The 26761-nt window shown below is 37.6% G+C and overlaps 1 protein-coding gene across 2 annotated transcripts in view; it reads left to right on the forward strand.

Moving 5' to 3' along the window:
* Window positions 1-26761, forward strand: part of ELL2 (elongation factor for RNA polymerase II 2) — a 77746-nt gene that overhangs the window by 25024 nt on the left and 25961 nt on the right. Inside the window, exons 3-5 of one of the 2 annotated variants that reach the window (XM_033179069.1) lie at window positions 4499-4580; window positions 17761-17882; window positions 23343-23506. In XM_033179069.1, the coding sequence (XP_033034960.1) occupies window positions 4551-4580; window positions 17761-17882; window positions 23343-23506 (316 nt within the window). In that variant the 5' untranslated portion in view covers window positions 4499-4550. The remainder of the gene's footprint in view (window positions 1-4498; window positions 4581-17760; window positions 17883-23342; window positions 23507-26761) is intronic. The other variant, XM_033179068.1, reaches the window with a different exon arrangement.

Genomic DNA, 26761 nt, shown 5'->3' on the forward strand with positions numbered 1-26761 from the left:
ATTGTATGTTTATGGTGCCTGAGGAAACTATCTCAAAGTACTCACGGACCATACCCTTACACAGGCGCCACTGTGAGTTACAGCAAGACAAGCCCCTCAAAACATGAGCACAAACGGGTGCTCACCCTGCTCTGTCCTTCACCAAATTGCATCACCTTGGAATGCAGCAGCTGGAGCCATAACTAATATCTGAAGCTATCACAATTGCCATAAATTGTATTCTTAGCAATGAGTGAAGCTTACTGCCTTCACTTAGCAAACATTTGTGAGTACACGATGTATACCAGGCACCATGATAGACAGACAGTGTGTAGACAAGGTAAAATAGCCCATTTCTATTCCTGACATTACCTGTTTGTCAATAAAATTTGTCACTAATTGGCTTTGCTTTTTTGTTTCCCACCAAAAACTGAACTTGTGGAATTGAGTTACTTATATTGCAGGCAGTGTCACTTTAGTAGTACTTACTTATTTAAGCTCAGAAAATAATATTTTACCAGTTCTATGATACTTTGTGGTCCCTTAAAGTTAACCATCCCTTACTCTGTCACCTATATTGGAGTGCAGTGGCTCAATCATAGCTCACTGTAGCCTACTGGGTAGCTGGGACTATAGGCACGCATTACCATACTCAGCTAATTTTTTAACTTTCTGAAGAGATAAGGTCTCCCTATATTGCCCAGGCTGGTCTCCAACTCCTGGACTCAAGTGATCCTCCCACCTCAGCCTTTCAAAGTGCTGGGATTACAGGGATGATCCACCACCCAGCCCCACCTTCTTGAGGAGTTAGGATTTCACCTTGGAGATCAGTGCTTCTTATCTATAAAATTTCCCTGGAGAGCTATGATGAGGTTTGGAAACCTGGACTTAAAACACATTTTTTTCCCCCAGATTTTCTTAGGATAGCTCGATTCACTCTCATAAGAATGTTTGAAGAATATACATATGTATAGATATGTATACATTCTCTTCTCAAAAGAAGCTTCATGACTTTCATCAATTTCTGGGTAACCTCTGACCTCTCTAATGTGAGAAAACTACATCGGTAAATGAGTGCCTTCAAACACATTTCCGAATAATTCACAGTAAGGCAAAACTGTTTTACGTCGCATAGCTTTACACATATAGATGTAGACATTCACACTACTGAAACAAAAGTTCCACAACACAGTCTTTACCCTTACTTCATCAATGTACCCTGATATTTTCTATTGCATTCTCTTTCATTTAAAAAGAATCCTAGTCACAATCCACTAAATTAATGCCATGACCTTCCAATGGGTCACAATCTATTATAGCTTATCAAACATGGTAGGAGATTATCAACTATTTAAATAATTTTAGCCAGGGAGTCATGTGGTCAGATTTGCATTTTAACATGCTTCTCCAATGGCTGCCTTGACTTAGTCATTCCTTATATATGGAATTCCTTACATATGGGAGGACAAGAAGAAGAGATAAGGATGGCTCTGTATTTATTACTTGAGCATTTGGTTAGGTGGTGAGGCCATTATTCAAATCTGAAATAGATGAAAGAGCAGGCTTAGAAGGAGACATGGGGTGTGTTTGGTTTGGAACATGTTATCCATGAGGTGTTCAGGTCAGAATGGAGCTGCCCAGGGGGTATTCCCATTGGAGAATTGGAACAAAAGGATTTTCAAAAGCAACTCCAAAGGACATTTTATTGGGTTTAATTATACCTGGAACTCTAGTCGTGAGAAGAAAGAAAAGGTTGATTTACAGATGAAATTCTGATGTGAAGCCCTATTTAAAGAGTAATTTTTTTCCTAGCTGTTAAAGAATACTGGTTTACATATGAATACTGAAAGCATGAGTATTGTTACTTTTAATTACTAACATTTAGGGAATTTGAAGCTCCTTTTGTTAAATTGTGCCCATACTAATTAAGAACAATGACGGGCTAATAGAGATTAAGTGTGGTATATTCATTTAGTGTAAGAGTATACAATAGTGAAAAGCAGTAACTTATAACTCTAAGCAGGCAGAAGAATACATATGGTATGATGCTGTTTTTATAAAGTTTAATAACAGGAATAATCAAAAAATCTATTGGTAAGTTTACATATGTGATAAAACTATTAAAAACCAAAAAAGGGATGACAATTATGAAAATGCGAACAGTGGTTACACCCAAAGGGAAAGGCAGGCAGAGGGAAAAGGAGAGGAGGATGGGTGGATGTGTTATTGCTCACATTCTAGTTCTTGAATGGTGAGTTTACAGGTTCTCATTATGACATTGAAATTCATAACGATCAAGCTATACTTATTTTGCAGAAACAAATATGTTAAAGTTTGTTCTCATTATCATTAAAGATAATTTGTCATCTTTATGGGTTAAATAAGAAAAACCAGAACATGTTTCAATATTGGAGAAACATAAAAGAAATTTTTGGAGATGCCAAGTTCAAATATGACAAGACTTTAAGGAGAAAAACTGGATATTAAAGGTTTTAAAAAACAAGTTGACAAGGAGAACAGAGAAGGCAGGTCTTGTTATCTAGAGTTAGACACCAGCTAATATCTTGCTAGTCAACTACTTGATAGAGTTGCTTTGTCATCTATCAGTGGAGAAAGAAAGTTTTCTCTGTCTGTGATCTCTCTCCCCAGTGGAAAGAAGGTACAGGCAGAGTTGCTGGTGTTATCAAGGGTGTGGGAGTAGAGGCTACTTTCCTTTCTGAGTTAGCATTTGATGTTTTGGAGCAGCGGCATTGTAAAGTGTCGTAGGAAAAAGTCTAGTCTAGAAAGGACAGATCAGGGGAATGAAAAGCAGCAGTTGGTTGAATTTTAAAAGATGAGGTTCTTAGGGGGCTTAGAGTAATAAAACTCAGAATGCAATATGCAAGTGATTAAAGAACAAAATTGAGCCCACATCAGGAGAGGGTTGGTACCTAAGCAGCCATAGGAAAAGGGCAGTTCTTTATAATACATGAAAAGCCTGGGGTTTAATAACCACTTAGTAAGTTATGTTATGGATATCTTATTTTAGAGTGAGAATATAAGGCATAGCCATATTTGTGAAGGTAGTAATACTCTACTAATGAATACTTAGAAGTTTTTGTTACGACTAATCTGAATGGTTTTTAGTTTTTCCTTAATCTAGTCATGTTGGTAATTTATAAGTCAGTTTTCAGATTAGGAAGGAAAGTATTTAAGGTTGTTCCATTTCCACTGAATAGTAAGATGATGCTTACTTACACATTTCCACAGCTGTTTGAAAGCTCTGTATTTGGCTATAACGAAAAACTTTGTTAGGAATGCTTGATGTTTTGTGTTTTGTTTCTAAAGGAAGACAGTGTTTTGTTCCTTCTTTAGAAAACTTGAAGAATAGCATAATGAGTCAGGATTAATTTGGGATAAAGTCTTTTACTTCATAATTTCTGATTCTGTAAAAAAAATCTCTAACCTCTTTCAATAATATTTAAGGTAATTGAGTCAAAGGGTAAGTATCAATGATAACCTAAAATCTAGTTATTATTTTTATGCAGCCTTTATTGTTTTTCTGATTGAAAAACAAAGTGAATAAACATTTTTTAAAGTGTATAAAATACACATAAGAATAAAGATGAATAATAAAAGAGTTCCTAAAAGTGAAAAACAGTTTTATTCAATTTCATTCTAGTCTTTTCTTCTTGCTGACATACATTTTAAAAATTGCAGTCTCAGTGTGTTTCTTGCCTTTTTATATTCCTTTTTTCATTTAGCATTATCATGAGCATTTTCCTATGTTATTAAAGAGTACAAGTTACTTTTAAATAGCTACCTAACATTTCATTTTATGGATGCACTATCATTTAGCCATTCTCCTATTACATGTATGGTTTCTGTATAACAATAATGGTATGATTAAAATCCATGTGCATAAATTATTATTGCTATCTTTATTTCCTCAGGATAGATTCCTAGATATGGCATTTATTAGGTGAGAATACTTTTAAAGTTTTCAATAACTGTAGCCAAACCATTTATCCTGTCCGCATCCCCCCACCCCCAGAAAGCTACTGCTGTCTTATATTCCTACAGCTATTCAAAAGTGCCAGTCACGAGGGGTTTTCCCCAGCCAATATTGGATACATGGTTTTTGAATTTCAAAATTAATCATTTGATAATGTTTAAAAACTGTTTGACAGTGTGATTTGTTTGATTACAATCTGACATGAGTAAAATATTGCAATGTTTTAAGATAGCGTGAAGTAACATCCAGTGCCTTGCTGTCTCCATCTGGTATTGCTAGAAGGAGTGGTTTTGAGTTTTTCATTCCTTTATATTATTCATGTTTTCTCCCAATATGGTGGGGAGAGTTTTTATTTCAGTAGTTCATGAATTCCCTTTGACAAAATTACTCTGTTTCTCTTTTAAAAATAATTATACTACTTATATAACTTTTTACATACTGTATTTTGCTATTTTGACATTTTTGTTTACCATTTTTTGTGGTCATAATTATTTAGCGCTTTTGAATTTCTACCTTCACCTTTAGATGCCTGTCTTCTTTAAAAGAACATTGCAAACATCTCACAGAGCCTAGCGGTATGGATCTCTTTTTTTCATGGAGCAATGCTGTGAGTTATTGGCCAGGGAATAAAATGTTTTACTACTTTATATAGTTTCATTATTTTAGAGGGACTCTGTGGTGTGTGGTTCTACCTCCTAGCAGAATTAAATTACTATCTAAAAGATAAACAAAAGTTTTTTAATATTAGTTATTCAAATATAGTACTTGCCTTAATTACCCATACGTAAACCTTTGCCCTTTCTTTGCCAAAGTGTCTCTTTCTCTATGTGAAGGCATAGGTTTGATGACTTTGCCAATAGCCTAACCATCCTTAGAAATCTTTACGGTCCTATATTTCTTACAATTACAAATCAGTCTATCTAAGAAACTTGACAGGCCCTCTTATTTACATCAGACATGCCAATCTCTTAGAAATCAGAACTGTAGTCTCTAATTTAGCTCTTGATGTGTTGTGCATATCAATAGCTTTATACATGTGAAATTAGAAATAGTTTTATTTTCTTTATAGGCTTGAAGAAAATTAACAAACAAATTTGACTTATGAAAACTGAATAGAAATAAATTTTATGGAGTAAACCAGACTCTGCCTCAGGAATACATTTTCAGAGTAGATGTTCGGAAAGAGATTTATAAAAATTAAAATACTACACGTTTGGTTCATTTTTAGAGCTACCTATAGCTTGATACAAAAAAACACCCCCACAAACTTTAAAATACTGTTTGTATTTATGAAGATTGAATGCTTTAGAGTCATAAAGCTGTGATTCCCACGAGAACCCTTAATTCTATTTTCTTTGTTTCTTTGTTGTGCGATAGCTTGTATCTGAGACTCTGGGAATCTGAAGGCAGCCCTTTTTTTTTTTTTTTTTTTTTTTAATGGATAGGGCACTTGGGAGGGAGTGTTTGCTACCCTTCTAGAGGAGCAGCAGACATCTGTTAATTTTTCAGCCTTCCATGGACACCTGTTTTAGCTGATTCATTCTCGTACCTTATCTTTCTGTATTTTGAGTTTGAGACAGTTGGAAATATTGCTGGTTGTTTTCATTATTTGTTTATTTTTCCAGATAGTTTATTTGGCTTCCATTTACACTAACACTTAAGCTTTGACCCAGAAGACTTGTAGCCCCTTATTTTTCTCTAAATTATGAAGATTCAGAATGAGTATAGTCAACTTTTGATTATCCAAAGAGCTTGTTAACAGAAATTACTTTAAAAATCAAACACCTCATTATAGTAAGGAAGGCTCGTGTGTGTTAGAATCAAACAGGTCAGAATTGGAGTGGGAACTCCCCAATATTGTCTTTGTATTATCAAAGCAAACATTTTTTGGCACTTAACTGTGTACCGGGCCTTGTGCCAGACACCTTAGATGGGTTATCTCTAAACTTCACGTCAGTCATATGAATTGGGTAATATCATTATCTACATTTTACAAGTATGGAAACTGGGGATTACTGAGGTTATTTGCCCAAGGTAACACAGATGGTAGATTCTGCAGCGAGAGTTGGAAACCAGGTAGTTTGCTCCACAGCCAATGATCTAGCATCCTAGATGTGGTCCATTAGGGCTCTCTCTTTTCATCTGTTTGTAAAAGGGAAGTTTTCACTTTCTTCTCAAATCATTGAGAGAGAAACAACTTGGAACTGGAAGTGCAAAGGCAAAATTCTAAAGAAAGCATTTTAAAAAGGAGAAAGAACAAGACAGCGGGACACCGTTTCCTATCTCTGGTATTCTCCAAATAGTTGGCACCAATTCTCATTTAAAAAAAAAAAAAAAAGGCACAAAATGGTGCATATTTTTACACACACACTTTTGTAATGTTCATTTAAGATGTGACTACAATTTAATTAATTAAAATGATATACCCCAAATATTGTCTGTCTTGTTGCTGTTTCTCCTTCTTTAGCATAGACTGTGGTCTTGTGCCTTTGGTCCCCAGGGAGGACTTACCACAGTGATCTTACCACAGTGGCTGCCTCAGCAATTCCAGTCTCTCATCATTCCTTCCTTAACCAGAGCATTTCTGAGTCTGTTTGTAATACATGTTGGGTTTCCCCATAAGATTTATTTTGAAAAAAGCATTCTGTAACTTTACCCAAGAAAAGGCTCAAAAACAATTGATATTGAAAGCAGAGAATTAAGAACTAAATATACTTCTAAATCTCTATGGAAATATTCTACAGGCTTAACTATTGTTTATCTTATTGTACTTACAAGTTTTCTTGGTGACATTGATTAGTTTGGGGTGAAACCATGTATTTTACAAAATCTAGGTCTTGGGCTTTTTGAGACTTCTGTTAACCTTGAGGACTTGCAGGTGTCAAATACCAGTCTCTCCCTGAATTTACACAATTGCTGCTGACTGCAGGCACGAATTCTAAGCCCACTTACGTTTGCCAGCAGTTCTTCCTGGCATAATGCAAAAGAACGTTGCTCAAGGCTCCAGGGTACAAGAAGAGGAGATTGGCAGTGAATTGGAAGTTGCCATTCATATTTAAGATTTTTTTTCCTTGTAGAATTCAGGTTTGGGCTTTGTTTCTGAGAAACCATTTTTTAAAACAAAATTCTGCTTCCTACTTGACAAGAATTACTAAACTTAGAATTATTTAGTATGGTTAAATTCTAAATTCTTTAAAATACAAAATGGTTTTAAAGAGGTTGGGTCATACTTTCAAATGGAATTTTGTGAAGCCAGAGTATTCGGTGAGTGTTTTCATAAAAACGAAGATACTTTTTAAAAACAAAAATGTATAATATGAACTTAAGTCCCACAAACCCAGGAAGCCACTTGGCCTAGGCTTTGGGGCTAAACATAGCACAAGAGAGGTTAGGAACTTTCTCATCCTGACATTTGTACCACACAGCAGGCAGCTGTATGAGTTTTTTGGGTTTTTTTCCCCCCTTCCTTTCATCTTGTTATTTATTTTTGCCTTCTCTGGGGAACCCTGGTTCTCAACAGATTCTTAAGTCATCTATTTCAAATCCATTTATAATTTTTTAGTATCCCTGACATAAGGCACCTTCTGAGTGAATTTAATCTAAGTTCCTTCAGATAAATCTAACAAATATTTATTAGCTATCTACTCTACTGTGTTTCAAATATATATAAAAGTGGGTAAGACCAGCTGGGCGTGGTAGCTCATACCTGTGATCCCAGCACTTCAGAAGGCTGAGGCGGGCAGATCATGAGGTCAGGAGTTTGAGACAAGCCTGACCAACATGGTGAAACCCTGTCTCTACTAAAAATACAAAAATTAGCTGGGCGTGGTGGTGCACACCTGTAATCCCAGCTACTCAGGAGGCTGAGGCAGGAAAATCGCTTGAACCCGGGAGGCGGAGGTTGCAGTGAGCCGAGATCGTGCCGCTGCACTCCAGCCTGGGCGACAGAGCAAGACTCTGTCTCAAAAGAAAAAAAAAGTGAATCAGACCATGGCCTTTGCCTCCACAGAACTCACAGTCTGGTGGGAGAGAAAGGCAAATAAATGAGTACTTAGCATACAGTGTAGTGAAAGCAGCAATAGCGAGGAATGCCTGTAGGTGACGGGACCATGGGGACTCAGAAAGGCGGCTTCTAAACGCACCTCACTGGGAAAGCAAAGGCTCCCTAAGGGAAGGACTGCTAAGCTGAATCTCACAGATAAGTTAGCATGAGCTAAGGCAAGAAGTGGGGACACAGAGTAGCATGTTCTGGCACCCAGCAAACACCGTATTGCTGGAACATGAAATACAAGGTGGAGACGAGGCCCAGTTAAACTAGTTTAGTAGTAAGAGTGCTGACAAGGAAACTCATATATACTATTAAGAAGCTTTACATCTACTACTGGTAAGTAGTAGGAAGTCATGAAGAAATAAATGACCCTTGAGACTGACAGGGTCATATTGACATTTTATAAGAATAGTTGTTGATAAAAACTGAATGATTAGAGGATGGCAGCTGAATGATTAGATGATGGGATTGAGAACGGTTCAAAAGTAGAGGCCAAAAGCCAAGTTGTCCAAGCAAAAGGTAATACTGAGCCAAAGCAGAGGAAAGAATATACATTTAAGAAATATTTCAGAAGGAAAAAGCAGTAAGTTACGATTATGTGCATGTTGAGGGGTGTGGAGTAGTGTGAGAGAGAGGAGTTAAATTTCACTCATCAGGGTGCCAGTAATCTCAGCACTAAATGAATGATGGCTTATTAACTGGGCAGTGTGGGAGGCGGAAACGTTCAGGAACGAGGTGATAATTTAGTTCATGTCAGCTTTGTGTATTTAAATTTTGGAAGGGACTGGTTAATAAAACAAAAATGAAATGCAGCTTTATGATAAGTTGCTGAACCCAGTGGGAGGTTTTAGTTTTTGCCACCAAAGAAGAACTTGTGGCTTAGCCCAGCCATGACTGCATTTTGAAGAAACTATTTAGATTTTCTCGATGGCTGTCTCACTTCTCTTCTAAAACCACTTTGCACTTGGTTCAACTTTGCATTCATTTTTAAACAAAGTTTCTGTTCTCTCCTGCTCTATAGTCTGTATACCTTTTCCCTGATGCAGTATCTCTAGTATCTGGTATTTCCATCTTTCCCCTGCCAATAACTGTCATCACCCCTGTTTTCCTGGAAATACCCAACTACCAAACAACACACACTCAGACACCTGGTTTCTTCTAAATACTTTTTAACCATGAAGCTACAAAAATGAATCATAACAAAACTCCCTTTGAAGCCCCTTTTTAGCTGGAGAAACCAACATTGGTCAGTTGTACAGTATTTAAAAATAAGAAGTACACTTAACCAGTTAATGGATTCATTTACTTTAAGGTGCTCATTATCACATTCAAAGTAAAAAATATACATATATATGTTTGTGTGTGTGTGTGTGTATATATGTCTATATGTGTGTACACATACACATACTGAAACAATTCCTTTCTTCCAGGCAAAATACCCTGGAGTCATCCTTGATTTCTCCCCTTCATTTCTTATATTTAATATGTCTAGGAATCCTGCTGCCTGTACCTGCAAAATACATCCCAAATCCATCCATTTCTCCCTGTCCTGGTCCTAAGCATCATTATCTTGTTCCTGGACCTTTATACATATGTGCCACAATGGCAGGAATCTTTGTCGGTTTTATTCACTACTATGTCATAGAAACCTAAACAGTGCCTAGCACAGTAGTACTCGGTTAATATGTGTGGAATAAGTGAATTAAGTGAAAGAATCAATTAATCCATGTCATCTTACCAGACACACCAACATTTGGAAGGCTAGTTTCACATTAATAGAGAAGCCATATTAAGAGAGCCAAAAGTAGTTTTTTGTAATTTCAGTTATATAGCAACTGAGTGTATTGGGTGTATTTGATTTTTTAAAATTACTACTTTACTTCCATCGTTGTTACTGTGTATTTGTAATTAAAATTGGTTTTGAAATGTTGCCATCGATGATATTTTCTCCAAAATGGTCATAAATTTAAAAGAATACATTAGGGTTGAGAATGCAGTTCTCAGGAATTATTTTTATATTAAGACTATATACTACAGAAATAACGAGAATAGGAAACCTCAGTGTTAGGCTGCTCTACTGTTTAATCCAGAACTAGAAATTTTAATACTGGATCCAGGGGAACTATGTGAAAAATAACAGGGAAAGCATTTCACTTTACTTTTTCCTTGCTTAATATACATCTTGCTAAAGAGGAACAATAGAAGGAAATAAATTGACTTATTTTTTCCTGAATTATTTACATTAATTGCTATATGACCTGAATTTTGGGGATAACTGCCAATATTTCTCTTTGTGCTAGAAAAATTTGGCATTTTGCACTATTCTCCTCAGTTAAATAGCTATCATATGGAAATTTCAGATGGCTCTAATATGTGTTGGCTCCTCTCTACCCCCTGCCCTTCCTTGTCAGTAGGAATGTTTAGCTCTTACTGATTTCTCTAATACTTAACTTTTTCTATTGCCAGCGAGGGCTACCCTCCCCTTCCTATTCCTCCACCCTCCAGTATTGGTTTGCACATCTGGGCTGATCTGAGAGGCTTCCCCCTCCCCAACCCATAATGTTTGGGCCTAAAGTCATAACTGCAGGTCTAGTTTTAAAAATAGCACATGTGGCTTTCAGGTTGAGGTTTCTATTTTCTGTTCTGATTCTAGATTATTCTGTCCCTAAACTGTGGAACCTGAATAGTGCATGCAAATATATTTCTGTAGCTTAAAGTATATTTCTAGATTTTAAGGAAATCACAGAATCAAGAGTCTAGAAATAATTTGAGAACAACAGAGAATTCTAATGTTTAAATGTTTGCAGTACATTTATATCTAAGCTAATATATGCAGTCTATATATTGTCAAATAATAGATGTTAGATAAAATTAAGAGATGGACAGGCCTCCTGGGATGCTGGAGGGGAGGTGGTGGGTTCTGAGGCCATACAAATTGGGAAACTATTCAGTATGGAAGGACCCACAGCAAAGAAAGGTATTTTGTTTAACTTGGCATTTCCTAAATTTATTTGAGGAAAGAACCCCCCTTTCACATAAGGAAACTTTTCAGCATGCTTCGGAAATGCTAGTGGAAAGAAAGCAAATACTTCAGTTCTAGGCCTGGCTCAGGCATTAATCTACCTTTCCATTTAACAAATATGCATCGAGTGACTACTTTGTGCCACGCACCACTTGAGGTGCTGACAATATATTCAGGGAACACAACAGACAAAAGCCTCTGTCCTTACGGAGCTTACATTCTAGTGGAGGGAGAAAGACTATAAACATAATATGTTAGTATTACAAAGTAATGAGTGTTTTAGACAGCCATGGAGCAAGGTAAGGGGATTTGGAGTACAGGGATTGTCAGTTTAAATATGGCTCTAACTTGAACAAATCACTGAGACTTATTGTCCCTAATCTATAAAAAAGAAATTATAGATGATCTTGGCCTGCTAGGCTATATAAGTCTACTTTAACACCAGGAATTGTCATATCAAACCATGGTACTGCTGATTCATGAGTATTTCATTGAGTGTTTACAATCACCTTATCAGAAAAGGTGTCTGTCAAAGAAGAGTTCTGTAAGTTTGAATGATTTATAATTCCACAGAAGAACAAAACACTTAAATAAATGAAGAAAACCCTTGCTGGTTCTATTTTTAATCTAATGTATACCTCAATCCAATACTGAGTAGAAAGTATTTGACTCAAGGACAGGAAACCTGCAGTAAAGGTACCAACAGCTTTTCAGCAGATGTTAGCATTCACATATGAGAAAGTTGCAGCAGTGCACACATTGTGCTTCTGCCCTAGATCCTTATGTAAATAGGATGTCCGTGACTTGATGTTGAAATGACCTTTCAGACAGTATTCTATTGCCACATGCCTGAGCTTGTATCCCAGAGTAATTAGACGTTTTGACTTACACATCTTGGTATACAGTGTTTATGCTAATTATAAATGTCTGAAAGTTTCCTGAAACTTTTTCTTTGTAGCTTTTTATCGAAGACAGACAGGAGGTCGGGAGGAGGGTTGTGGATTGTGGTCCTAAGCCTTTGATTTTCAGTCTCTCATTTTTGGAATGAAAATTAAAATCTGCTTTTCTAGTTGCCAAGACATGGTGGTATATTTTTATATTCTTCATCTTGAACAAGAAACTGTGTGGAATCCCAGCCTTTTAATACTTTTTAAATAATATTTTATTCTTAAGGCATTTAGCTAAAAATTCAAGATCGTGAGTCCCTAAATAAAATGTTATTCCCAACTGACCTGTAGGAAAAGCTTAAAATACTAAAATTAAAATGGAGAAGTTTCTATCTCACAAAGGAACAGTCTTCCAATATTGTTTTAAAATCAGACCTCAAAACTTATTCCCTGCAGTGGTTACCTCAGTCCTCAAAAGCTGACCCTAGGTCTACCGTAGCAGTCAGTATATTTTCACTTCCTCCTCCTCGTATTTCGTGAACCTGAAGGCTAGTATTTAAAAAAATGTTTTATAACCATTTTGGAAAAAAGAACTGTCTAGATACACTGTGGCATAGGCTCCTACATATCAGAGGGGACTGATGCATATCCACAGGGGTTCCTCTGAAACTCTGTCTGAGTGGCTTTAGATTAGACAAGGTCTCGGACCAACCCTAGCTCTGGCTTTCAACAGCCCCACAGGTTCTGGTCTGCTCTGAAGTTGCCATAGTTTAGTTCTAAAGCTTCCCTCTCACCAACTTGCTCTAATTGTCATATAGTACCTGCTCTTTCCAATAAGTCTCCTGCTTTCCTGTCCATTGGCCAAATTGTTACACAGCCTTACCAGCCATAAACGTAAGTGCTACCTTATATACCCATTTCATTCTTAAGATACAATTAAGAATGAAATGGATATTGATACAATTAACTTTGTATCTAATTAATACATCTTCAAAAAATTAGGTGCACTAAGTCTACAAACCGTTTTGAAATTTTAAGGATGTAAAATTTGCCTGAAAACATCTTGCTCTTGAAAAGCTTCAGATTAGCTCAGACCATACCATCTGCATTGATGCTGCTCTGAAACTACCAAGAAAAGGCAATGTAGAACTCTGATTGGCCTGGGCTCCATGTCCCTTTATTCCCTAACCTCTAAGCTCCACTTCAGCTCCACAGCTGGAAAGAAACTCATGACATGCATCAAGAGTCACCCTTTGATCCCAAAGTGAACACTATTTGCCCTGATGCCTGCCCCTGCCCTGTCTGCATACTGCTCAAATATATCCATAGTGTTGCACAGGGGTACGAGAGACTGTTGAGAAGTTCTGCTATCAGAGGCGAGGACAGAGGTGGTTTGTTACTGATCTTTAGCAGTCTGAGAATCTTATTGTGTGTGGCATATGGTAAGAACCAGGAAAAATGGTAGGGATTGAAAGCACTCTGCGGATAAGTTACTCTGTATTTTTTTAAGCTGAAAACTACACTATTTTTTTCTACTTGTTATTGCCAGAGGCTTTTAGAACTTAATAGGGGAACAGAATTCTCAGAGAGTGTCATTCTACCAAGATTCACTTTCATTATCTTCAAATCATCTTTTCTTATTTTGAGTTTGTTCATAGTAAGTTATATTTTTAAGACCTTCTTTTAAAAAAAATAACCAGAGTAGGTGTTACAATAAAAGTATTTTTAAATAAAGCCCATTAAGCCATTTGTTTATTTGCTGGCTTCGTGGTACTTAGAAGAGTGTGCAGAAGTTTATTTGCAGTAGGAACTTAATCTTCACATTCTTTCTATAGCTAAATATTCTTTAAATATGGCCCATGTGTGCTGCTTATCTTTGCTTTTCAGTTCCTCCTGATTGGAAGTTATAAAACTAGAATAAGTATTTCAAATAAGTTAAAATGGATCCTTTCATTTGAAATAAAATGGGTATTTATTTTAGGGTACCCTAAATAAATATATTTAGGGTAAATATATTTATTTAAATATATATTTGGGATAAATATATTTATATATTTCTTTATATATGCCATTTTTCTCCACTTATTCATTGACTTTCAGAAACCCGTGAAGTCAGAATTCTGACTTCTTTTTTTTTCACTTTATTTTTATTTTTATAGAGATAGGGTCTCACTATGTTGCCCGGGCTGGTCTCAAACTCCCAGGTTCAAGTGATCCTCCCACCTCAGCCTCCCAAAGTGCTGGGATAACAGGTGTGAGTCACCACACCCAGCCTGTGACTTCTTTTCTAAGGGGATGACCTATTTCTGTTTATAATCCAAAATTTCTCAGCCTTGGCCGTATTGATATTTTGTACTGCGTAATTGGAGGGAATGTCCTGTGCAGTGTAGGGTGTTTGGCATTATCTCTGGCCTCCTACTACATGCCTGTAGCACCCTCCCAGACCAGATGTCCTCTGGGGGACAAAATTGCCCCTTGTTAAGAACCACTGTTCTAATATCTATGTGTAACACAAATTTCAAAACACTTTGGTGAGTACATAGCATGGATTATGATTTTTTAAAAACTTTGTTTCTTTTTAAGCTGATTCTATTCTGGTCATGATCATATTTTTTAAATCTGTAGCTTTTTTCCTACTGAAGAGGCTTTTAAAAAACAAGAATATGAAAGTCTTCTGTGTCCACCATCAGGCCAGACTATAATGGTTTAAGAGAAAAAAAATGCATAGAAAGATAATTATTTTACCTTAAAAAGCATAAATGTTACTTAAGAAGTTAAGATCGGGTGGTTTGGAGGATGAGACAGGAAAAAGCTACATTTAAGTAACCTAAAGGTTTGTTAAGAGCTTTCTGTAACACTCTGTTTAGTGGACGTTTGAACTAAAAGACTCCGGCCATTAAGTTAAAAGTTTTCACTAAAAGAACACTGCCCATTTGCAGAATTTGAGTACAGACTCCAATCACTCTTGAAAAATAGGGCGAAAAAAACTGTACAATTCAACCTTTTAAAAATGCAGTTTAGTCCGGTCGCAGTGGCTCACGCCTAGTAATCCCAGCACTTTGGGAGGCCGAGGCGGGCGGATCAGGAGGTCAGGAGATCGAGACCATCCTGGCTAACACAGTGAAACCCTGTCTCTACTAAAAATACAAAAAATTAGCCGGACGTGGTGCCGGCACCTGTAGTCCCAGCTGCTTGGGAGGCTGAGGCAGGAGCATGGTGTGAACCCGGGAGGCGGAGCTTGCAGTGAGCCTAGATGGCGCTGCTGCACTCCAGCCTGGGTGACAGAGAGAGATTACGTCTCAAAAAAAAAAAAAAAATGCAATTTGGAGTCTCCTAGATGGGATGGTCTTCCGTTCTCTGATAGATATGGAAGTACTACTATATTCCCAAACCTGAGCTATGCAGTAGGGAAAACTTTAGGTCTAAACCGAAGCTGGAGCCTCATAGGAAGATGAAATATCATATGGAGATGAAACCTCTTTATGGTTTTTAAAACCATATGGTTAAAAACCACTTTAAAATTTTCTCCAACCAGGTTATACAGATCTAGATGAAGGGTTAGAGGAAAAAATGGAAGTTAAATGAGTCATGCATAGGGAGGGGATTTCATTCAGGTGTCCACACCTTTCTTACCTATCTAGACATATCCCTTCTCTGTCAGCAGAACCCTGCTCTTCCCAAAAAAACAAAAGCAGGCATTAGTGAATACTGTTCTACCAGTATACAGGTAGACTTATGTTCTCTTGTGCCTGACGCAAGCATTCCTTTGGCTCCTGCTTGCCTCTACTGCTGTAGGATTAAGAAGTTGCCAATATATGTATGCCAACTAGTTGCTGAGTGTGCACACCCAATAAAACAGCCTGATGAGTACCTACCTACAGAGTAAATTAAGACTTGTTCACAAAGTTACAGCACTTTAGAACTGGGGAAGCTTTTGGGAATTAAAGAGTAACGTTAGGGCCCTCAAAAGATATTTATAAAATAGGTAAAAACACAGAAACTTGTGCTAGGAGTTGGCTCTAATTTAAAATAGGGAGTCAAAGATAGTTTAAATTCATGGATGATGGAGGCTCTATGGAGTATTACCTATCTATAGTATCTTTGGTGAAATTTGACCTTTTAAAGCTCTACACAAGTTGTCTGAATCTCCTTTGAAAAAAACATTTTTCTTTGACTTATTTCTTCTTGTTCATTTATTCCTTCAACAAATATTTATTATATGTCTACTATGTACCAGATACTACAAATTGTCTCCCTTCTTACCTTTCTTTCTTTTTACCTTTTTTCCAGGGTTGGGAGGAAGGGAAGGCAGGAGTTGGTGGCTGCAGTTTTTTCCTGTAGGTCAAGGTTTGGGAGACTTTTAGATTAAGCAAGTCAGAGGTTGCAGGTTGTCTTGCAGGGCAGAGCAAGGGCAGGAATCATATATGCCTGTGCACATTCATGAGTGTGTGTGCATACACACTAAGCAGCAAGTTAGCGCTGAGTCTTCAGCTTATAATGGAAAGGACAGATTTTTTGGAGAATGAGGATTATAAAACACTTTTCCCTTCCCTACTTGTCACTAAATTACTAAGACTGTATGTTTGGGAGCTGAAGTCATATTTCACATTCTTGCTAACTAATCCTTTTTTTTTTTTTTAATATCACCTAACAGCATGCAGACCCAAAGGAGGAAAGGTTTCAGACACTAGGAAGAGTGGAGCAGTTGAAGGACAGAAGATTCCAATTGTACACACCTTTTTTGAGCCCCTACTGTGTATCAGGCAATGTGGCCGATGTAGGACCTCAGTGGTCTTTAACAACTCTGTCCCTTTGCTCCTGGGACTTCCCATCTAGTAGGGAAGCCAGCCCTTGAACAAGAGTGTAGAAAATACATCTGCCTGTGGTGAAACCCCGTCTCTACTAAAAATAGAAAAAAATTAGCCGGGCACGGTGGCAGGCATCTATAATACCAGCTACTCAGGAGGCTGAGGCAGAGAATTGCTTGAACCCAGGAGGCGGAGGTTGCAGTGAATTGCTTGAACCCAGGAGGCGGAGGTTGCAGTGAGCCAAGATCACGCCACTGCAGTCCAGTCTGAGCAACAGAGCGAGACTCTATCTCAAAAATAAATAAATAAAAATTAAAAATTAAAAAACAAAAAAGAAAATACATCTGCCTCTTCCACAGTGTTGCCTGGGGCTCAGCCTAGGAGTGACCTACAGAATCATCTCTGTAGGCTGCAGACCCTGTTTCTGTAAACATGAGGATGTATAATGGAATCTTAGGGCAGCAGTTTTTACCTGTGAATGTAATTATGGCATTAACCTTATGCTGTTACTCTTGTTCAAAAATACTATTCCAAGAAGCAGGAATTAAAATGAAATGTGTTTTTTTCTTAAAGGAGCCAAAGATTTGGATATGGACTCTATCTCAGAGACTGCTTCAATATATATAAGCTATTTAGAAGGGGGTCATGTAAGCCAGACAAAACTTGTATAGCTCAAAAGAGGAAGAGCTTTTTACAAATTCACTAATAACTCTTTCACAGGAACTGTAACCATTTGCTACTTTGAAATGAAAAGGGTTCCTCTTATAAACTAATAGAAACTATTGAGCAGAAGTGATTACTGACACTTAAAGGTAGAAAATGGAAATTAGAATCTGGTGAGTTATAGGCACGTTTGCCAGACTCCTTGAATTGTTTGGTCATTTAAATGCTGTGAGGATGTATATATCAAAAGGGCTTCGGTCTAAAATGATTTTCACTAGAAAAACCAGTAAGTCAGTCTTAAGACTTTTCTATGGCAAATTTATAATTTAAGGCATTTCTCTCTTTTCCCCCCATTTTAGCTTGTCAAAATTCCCAAAAATGATCCCCTCAATGAAGTTCATAACTTTAACTTCTATTTGTCAAATGTGGGCAAAGACAACCCTCAGGGCAGCTTTGACTGCATCCAGCAGACATTCTCCAGGTAGGTACTTTTCAAAGTACACTGAAGGGGAAAAATTTTTTACTTAAGATGGTTTTAGAAAATTAAACAATAAAGTACATAATAGTCATCCATAAATGTGTATTAAATTGAATTACAGAGCTCATTTATTTATCTGAAAAATATTAAGCACCTACTGTATAATAGAAATTTCATTTGTAATGGGGATATAATCACAACAGTTCAAAGATTTTTGGTCTAATGGGGCTTTTAATGTACAGAAGATATTTTTTACCTATGAAAAATGCAGTTTTTAAAAATTAAAGGCAATTTGAGGGTTTTTTTAGAAACATTTAATTCATTGAATTTAAGCAAGAATCTTAAAGCATATTTGAGGCTCACACTCCAGAGTAAAGAAGTTAAAAATATCCATCTTGCATGCTTCTCTTTCCCTCTTCCCTGTTCAAGCCGTGTTCTAAGGTAGAAGGTAGATTTTTAAACATCTTTATTCTACAGCTGCATGGAAACTAGAAATTAACCCAGTAAAGCAGTCTCTTCTTCTTAAAAAAAAAAAAAAATAAGGAGGAAGGAAGACAAGAATGTACACACCCTGGGGTGCCATGGAACGCTTATCTACTTAGATCCTCTGTAAACAATGAGCCACTTGTTTCACTCTTCATTGCTTTGGTTGCTTCTGATTAAAAAGGCCCTTGAGCAGAAGGAGTTTGTTCTGCCCCTGGATATAAGACAAGGGAGGTTAGGGTCTCTCTTATTTCCTCATCATGTAAGGCTTTGACATTAGCCCCAAGTATCCTAGACCAGCATATCTCTGTGACTTATCTGTGCAGTACTTGAAACTGTGTAAGTACTTGCTCAATGTGGAGGAAAAGAAGGAAAGTTATGTTTCCAGCAGGTACAGGAGGCAGAGATACAAAATAAGACATTGACAGAGTTTTACATTTATCCTCCCATTTAAGGTGACTAAGTAACTTTTTATTAATCTGTCATTTTCCCCAAGTATATATTCAATTTGCTTTCTGAAAATTACTCACCTTCAAACTTAAATGTTTTGGCATAAATTGCTATATTGTAGATTATATAGACTTTTCTGTGCTGTCCACTGTGGTGGCCACTGGCCACATTGGCTATTTACATTTCACCTGATAAAAAATTAAATAAAATTTAAAATGTCATTACACATTCACACTAACCACATTTTATGGTCTCAGTAGCTACATGTGGCTATCATAGTGGACAGCACAGTTATATAACATTTTCACTCTTGCAAAATGTTCTATTGATCAGCACTATGATAGATTATAGAATCACCAAGTATAAGGGTCCTTAGTGATTGTGTGAGTCAATCCCTTCATTTCACAGGTAACTAATCCAGAGTTACATAGCTGGTTAGTTAGTGGCTAGGCTAAATGAGAACTGAGTTCTTCTAACTCCCACCCCAGTATTGTTTATACACTACATGGCACACTAATTTTTAATTGTGGTGCTTGTCTCTAGATTGTTTTATTATAGTGAGCACATTTTGATAACAAATTGAACAGTGTCCACTTAGGAGTTTTATTAAGGAGCTTAATCCTCTCTTCAAAACCATTCATATCATCGTAAGTAATATGGCTTTACTGTTATATTATAAATACCCTGTGTGGTTATTTCTACCTTCCTTGTTTGGAAAAGAATTTAAGGTTACTTACAAAACTATATATGATGCAGTAAGAGAATAGAAACACTTATTGTGAGAATATTGGGGCAAATGTATCCCCTCTGTATAATCCAAGGTGCTTTATAAAATGAATGGTAAGGGTATAAATTGAAGTCTGCCACTAGGAAAACAAAAGCACTGGCTTTTGTTCTCACGTTTTCACTTCGCAGACTGGCAAGCTGACCTGTCCATAATCTGGCTCCACCTTTTCCATTCAATTTGATTTCCATTTTCCTTATGGATCTTTTCTCTCTGACCACAGCGCATGCTCTTCAAGGTCAGAGGCTTTCTTACGCCCTTTTTCTAGTTTCACACTGCTGACTGAGCTCAGAATACATGCTTATTGACTCAACCTGGAGATAAAAGGGTAAAAACAGAGGCTCAGTAAATAAATGTTCAACAGATACAAATTAGTCTTCTTATCTATATTTTTAAACTTCCTTGATTCTCACTTTTCTCCTATGTAAAATGAAATCAATCTCACAGTCAAAATTGCCTTTCAAAAATTCCTTAAATCTACCCATTTTCAGGCTTAGTGAAAAATATGTAGTCTGGGACCTATAGTGTATAATAATGCACACTTAAGCGAAGGAAACGGTGAGCTAGGCTAGAGAAAGACTAAGGGAACATTTATATACATTTGTCTAAAACATTTAAACTTTCAGGGTAACTTGGTTGAGAAGGGATGAGTGAATAATTCTAGAGAGTACCTTCTTGCCTACAGGGTTTAGCTCCATTTGTTTTGCATAAAGATCTGTTTTCTGACTTTGCATGAGTGGCGGTATCTTCAGCTTATTCTCACTTGTAAATTACTTAGTAAATAATAGGAAGAGATGTTGAAATACCAACTTTCTGCCACCAGACCTTCATTCTATTGCAGTCATTTTCTCCCACTCTCCCTGCTCTCTCCCACTTCCTCTGAGGATGACCTTCTCCTCTCTTAGCGTTCCTCTCTCAGTGGTTTTTTCCCCCCCTTTGGCATGCAAACATGCTCAAATCTATCTTATTAAAAAAGAAAATAAAAAACAAAAACAACCTCTCTTACATTCACTTCTCAACCCAAAGTCTGGCTTCAGTGCCCACCATTCCACTGAAACTGCTTCCCCAAGACAGCTGTGACCTCCCTGCCCCCAAAATCCAGTGGATGCATTATTGGTTCCTTATTATTCTGGACTTGATGCCAGTGTTGCACGCTGTTGACCACTCTCTCCTGCTTGAAGCCTCTGTTCCAGTGGCTTACGTTACATAGTACTCTTCTAGTTTCCTTCCTAACTCTATAGCTGTGACTTTTCAGTCTCATGTGGTCTTCTTTTCTTCCTTTTGCTTAAAACTAGTGTTCTTCACAGTTGCTTCACTCCTGAGACCCCTTCTCTCCTCATTCCTTCAAAGTCTCCATCTCTAACACTGAACTTAATTTCTTTGTCCCAGGCCTATCTCCCAACCTGTTCATCATCTTGTGTTCAGTGTTTCAGTACATAGCAGCTTCCATATACTTAGTAACCTGGGCATGATCTTTAACTTTTTTCCCCCACTTGTCTCTGACCGTGGCTAACTACTGACCAAGTTTTGTCAGTTCCATCTCCTCACTAACTCTAGAAGCTGTGTACTACTATACATTCTCACTGCCCTACTCTGGTTCACACCATCACTTCTTGCCTGTAATCCTTCAGTAGCATCCCAACTAGCCTCTCTGCTTTCCTTCTGGTGTCCCCCTTTCTCTCAATCTATCCTCCATCCAGATTGAGCTTTCTGCAATACAGATGAGTTATGTTCTCTCCCCTGATTTCAGCCTCTCGTTATCCTTTGGATAAGGTCCAAAACCTGTAACACATGACCCTCAGAGCCCTTTGTGATATATTTCTCATTCCCTCTTCAGCCTCAGCTCTAATTGTCCTTCCCAGTGTTCTTTGGACAATTTGAAAACCTTCTTTCTACTCTTCCTGGGCCTGCACAGATTAGCTGTCCTCCCGGAACATTTTCATTCTTCTTCCCCCTTGCCCAGTCATCTTTCTAGATCACTTCAGGCATCACTTTCTCTGGGAAGTCCAGGTGAGATTACCTTTCTGGGAGTCCTCTGCTCCCTGGAATTTGTCACACTGTGTTGTGATTTCCAGTTTGCCCATCCTTATCACCCTTGAAGGAGGGACCACAACTGTTAGTTCCTGTCACAACCTCTGTGCCTCACACATTGCTAGGCATGCAGTCCCTGCCCAATGAATATTTATGAGATGAATTAACTGTTTTTTTTTTTTAAATACCATTTGTAAAGACAGTTATTAGCAATTTATAAAGATTTTATCAGCCAGGTGCAGTGGCTCACGCCTGTAATACCAGCACTTTGGGAGACCAAGGCGAGTGTTCACGAGGTCAAGAGATCAAGACCATCCTGGCCAACGTAGTGAAATCCTGTCTCTACTAAAAATACAAAAATTTGCTGGGCGTGGTGGCATGCGCCTATAGTCCCAGCTACTTGGGAGGCTGAGGCAGGAGAATCACTTAAACCCAGGAGGCAGAGGTTGCAGTGAGCTGAGATTGCACCACTGCACTCCAGCCTGGCAACAGAGCGAGACTGTCTCAAAAAAAAAAAAAAGAAAGAAAGAAAAAATTATCAACCCTTATTTCTTTGTATTATAACAAAGTTACTTATAATTAAGTTTGGAAATAGATGATCAGAGCTGTAGTGTCACTTTCATTAGTTTTATATTCCAGTTTATTTTCAGGCCATAGCAATTTCTTTATAAAATACCAGTTATGACTGTGACTATGATCCCCCTAATATTAGCATATTACTTTGAAACAGAGCCATCTTCTAGGTCCATGTTAATATTCATGATTATTTCAATAAAAGTTTTTTCTTTTTTTCCTTTTTTTTTTTTGAGATGGGGTCTTATTCTGTTGCCCATGCTGGAGTACAGTGGCGCCATCTCAGCTCACTGCAACCTTCACCTCCTGGGGTCAAGAGACTCTCCCACTTCAGTCTCCTGAATAGCTGGAACTTCAGGGACACACCACCATGCCCAGCTAGTTTTTGTAGAGATAGGGTTTCTCCATGTTGCCCAGGCTGGTCTCAAACTCCTGAACTCAAGCAGTCCACCTGCCTTGGCCTCCCAAAGTGTTGGGATTACAGGCGTGAGCCACCGTGCCCCGACTGAAAAAAAAAATTACTATAAAAATAATTTGCTCTGTGTTTTCTTCAACATTTGCTGTATAAGTAGGTCATCTTATATAGAGATTTAACAAAGTAAGTGCAAATTCTGCAAATTTTTAGGAACTTTTTGGACTAATAATATTAAAGTAAGCTTTAATGTTTGTCAGTATTTTAGCCTTAAAATACCTTATTTAAAATAAAGACTGTGTGGTGATTCCATTTCAACTAATCAGTCCAAAGCATGTATATTGTGGCTTTACTAAAAGTAAACTTTTTAACTTTCCTCATATCAGTGTTAGATAATTCTTTAAAATAGTTAACAGTTAAATAAAAGAACTACAATGCCCATCAGAACTCTGGTCTCGCTCCAAATACTGATTTTTTTTCTTTTTCAAAATTTTATGGATTTGGTCTCTGAGAGCTCACTTCATCCATTATATAAAGAATATGAAAAAAAGTGATGTGAAGAGGAGTATCTTAGGTATTTTAAATAACATTTGCATTTAAAAATTAATATTAGTTATTTTAGGATTGCAAACTTATTTGGGCTGCTGATTTTAGGATTATATAATTCTTGTTTGTCTTTATTGTACAAAATGAAGGTCATGTCTAACAAAGCCACTGACTTACTTGACAGCTCTGGAGCTTCCCAGCTCAATTGCCTGGGATTTATACAAGATAAAATTACAGTGTGTGCAACGAACGACTCATATCAGATGACACGAGAAAGAATGACCCAGGCAGAGGAGGAATCCCGCAACCGAAGCACAAAAGTTATCAAACCCGGTGGACCATATGTAGGTTTGTATAGATATCTTTCTTCCTCTTGCTGATTGATTGGAATAATTCAAGATCACCATAGGTAAATACCAGTAATATTAACTTAATGAAAACATAGAAACTAGTTTTCAGAACATTTTGGATAACATGGTGAGGAAAACAAAGTTATTTGTACTCTTCAGACTGCCAGTAAATTGAAGAGCATATTTTAAAGTTCTGTGACTTTCCTAAATCCTGAATCTTCTGTTGGCTACTTACTATTATTTTATAGTACTGGGATCTGGTCACATTACTGCGTGAAGTTGCAATCATGGTACCGTTGTGTTTTCTTTGTCACTAGATGATGTAATTTCAGTGATGGATACTATGGTTCTTGTTTTGCCTTTTTGTAGGGCTATTTTTATAGTAAAATCTATTAGTAGAATTTATGGATTGATAATCTCATTGTTGTAGATTTTGCTTACATTTTCAGAGCATCTTTGTACAATAAGGATTTTTCATTACAAAAATATAAAATGTGCTTATAACAAAGCATTACAACAGAGCATTAGAGTGATATCTCTTTGGTTCCTCAGTTGTGACCCTCATCCTCATCTATCCGTTAAATAAGACCCTATCCAACCCCCATGATTTTTATCATTAGCTCACTCAAGTGTCTATCAGATTGAAGGGAAGTGAGACCAGACTTGCAAGATGAATCTCTCCTTTATGAGCAGTGACCTGAACAAACTTTAAGGAGTCAATTCATGGTGACTATTAACAGTAATAGAATTATCAAGAGTGAGGAGGAGCTCTTTGAGTCCTTGGTCAATTTAATAACACAAGTCACTCTACAGTAAATGATGAAAGGATATTAATTTGGAAACTGAAACACTCACAAAAAGTCTCTTGAACAACCAAGTCCCTTAACTAGCATCTTTCCAAGGTTTGGCTTCATTCTACTTCTGTGTTTTCCCATTACTGATCCAGCTACAGTACATTCAGCTTTGAGAAGCTCCTGTAGTGTCTTTAATAAGTACTTCTTTGGAACAAAGCCAGTGCTCCTAGAGCTTGGTGCTTAGCTTAGATACATTTAGTTTGGTTTAACAACAATTCATCCCCTCCCCAGATATCTGTACCCATGGGGCCTAGTTCCCTGCTCAATAAGTTACTAGCAATGAGACTTTTCACCTTCTCTTTCCTGCTTGAGTGAGGTAGCAACTTCCAGCCTCCCTTCTTTCTCCTTCATCCTCAAAAGTAACTTAATTAATTTTCTGGGCTAGTAGACTAAATCTCAAATTGTTTTTTAAAACACACAAGATCTACCACACTTACATTTAAGCACAAACTATGAATGATCTACCCCTGTTGCTTGGAAAATATTGTTTTCCAAGATGGAAACCACCCAGTACCACCATTTTATAAACAGTGAGGCAAATTGTTGTGTTTGACAAAGCAATAGAAGACTGAAACCATCAAAACAATTTTTTCCTTCCCAATATAACTAGCTGAAAAAACAAAAAACCCTCCCCTTGATTTATTCCAAAGCTTGAAAATCAGCGATGATGACTGCACTTTTCCATTGAGTGGTCCTTGGGTGTCGTCTGTGTTCATGTGTTTTTGTTTGTTTTCAAAGAGTCAGGTACAGTTTGTTTATAGCTTTACTCAACAGACTTCAACACCCAAAATCCCACAGTCCATATACTTCCTAATGTTACTGGGAATTTTAGAACTTAGAAGGTTTCTTATAGGTACTACAAATAATTTACATACATTTTGGAGGTGACCACAGGAAATTTGAGGTTATCAGAGTTTACATGTGAAGCAAATTACAACTCCCCTCTCCTAAGAAGAGCTGGCCTCCCTCTATACACCCTCCTCCTCCCTGCAGAGGCCTGTGGCAATCTCTGCCAATCCGGACACTCTGTAGGCCTTTTCCTCTTTGCTTTGTCCTCAGTGTCCTAGCCACTCACCATCACAGCAGTGTTCTTATGTGGTTATAAATCTTGTCATTAACCTCCTCAGCCTTTTATTCTCTAGGTAAAATAACCCCAGCTCCTTTTATCTTTTCTTAGTATGGCCTGTATCCCAACCCTTTAATTATTGTATTGCTCTCCTCTGGACTGCTTCCAATTCTTCACCTCAGAGTTCAAACTGGCCACACTACTCTTAAAAGTCTGAGCAAGGCTGGGCGCGATGCCTCACACCTGTAATCTCAGCACTTTGGGAGGCCGAAGCGGGCGGATCACGAGGTCAAGCGATCGAGACCATCCTGGCCAACATGGTGAAACCCTGTCTCTACTAAAAATACAAAAATAAATTAACTGGGCATGATGGTGCACACCTGTAATCTCAGCTAAGTGGGAGGCTAAGGCAGGAGTATCGCTTGAATCCAGGAGGCGGAGGTTACTATGAGCCAAGATCGTGCCCCTGCACTCCAACCTGGTGACAGAGCGAGACTCCGTCTCAAAAAAAAAAAAAAAAAAAAGTGATCATTTCTGAATAAAGGGGAGCAATGGATTCAAGTATCCGGATTGGCTTTTTTGTTGTCTGTTTTGATTTTTTTTACTGTATTTTGTTAGATCATGTTTTGATCTTTTTCTTTTAACCTTATCCATTGCTAGCCCTTTCCCATATATTGTTTTCCTTCCAGGCAGCTCAGTCTGTATCTTCCTGCCTCTTTCAGTGTCTCAAAACTGTCTGATTCATTCATTTCTTTAAAATATCAATCACCCTTCAATACTAATAAAACCCAGCACTTATTGAGTGCTTGCTATGTACAAGGCACTGGTTAGCACTCACATGTAGTTGCTCATTGGAATCTCATAATCACCCTATGAAGAATGTTATGATTCTTTCTGTATTTTATCTACCAAATTGTTGGTATCAGCAAATAGCAAATTATATGAGTATGATCTCATTAACAAGTTCTGTGCTTTTCTTAAGACAGTAAGATATACCCCTTTAATTAATAATAGACTATATCACATAAAATGACACCAAAAGTTCACCTATGCCAGCTTAGAGGTACCTGCAGGACAAGGTTTCTTTCAACAATGTAAGCCTGGGTAGAAGACCAATTAGAATAATGCTGACCCCACTGTGGCATGGTGGTAGCATGATGCCACCTGATAGCTAGACTAGGGAGGAAGGCCAGTTCGAGGCAGTGAAGACTGTGTTCCTAGGTGTCACCTGGCCTAATCACCCAGGAATATGAGTTTCTGCAACCCTCTTGTGGGCAGAAGAAACCAAAACCTATTTGCCTAGAGAGGAGCAGGAAAGGCTTTAACCTAGAAA

The sequence above is a fragment of the Trachypithecus francoisi genome, unplaced genomic scaffold (genome assembly GCF_009764315.1).
Source record: "Trachypithecus francoisi isolate TF-2019V2 unplaced genomic scaffold, Tfra_2.0 Lachesis_group2, whole genome shotgun sequence".
Taxonomy (NCBI): Eukaryota; Metazoa; Chordata; class Mammalia; order Primates; family Cercopithecidae; genus Trachypithecus; species Trachypithecus francoisi.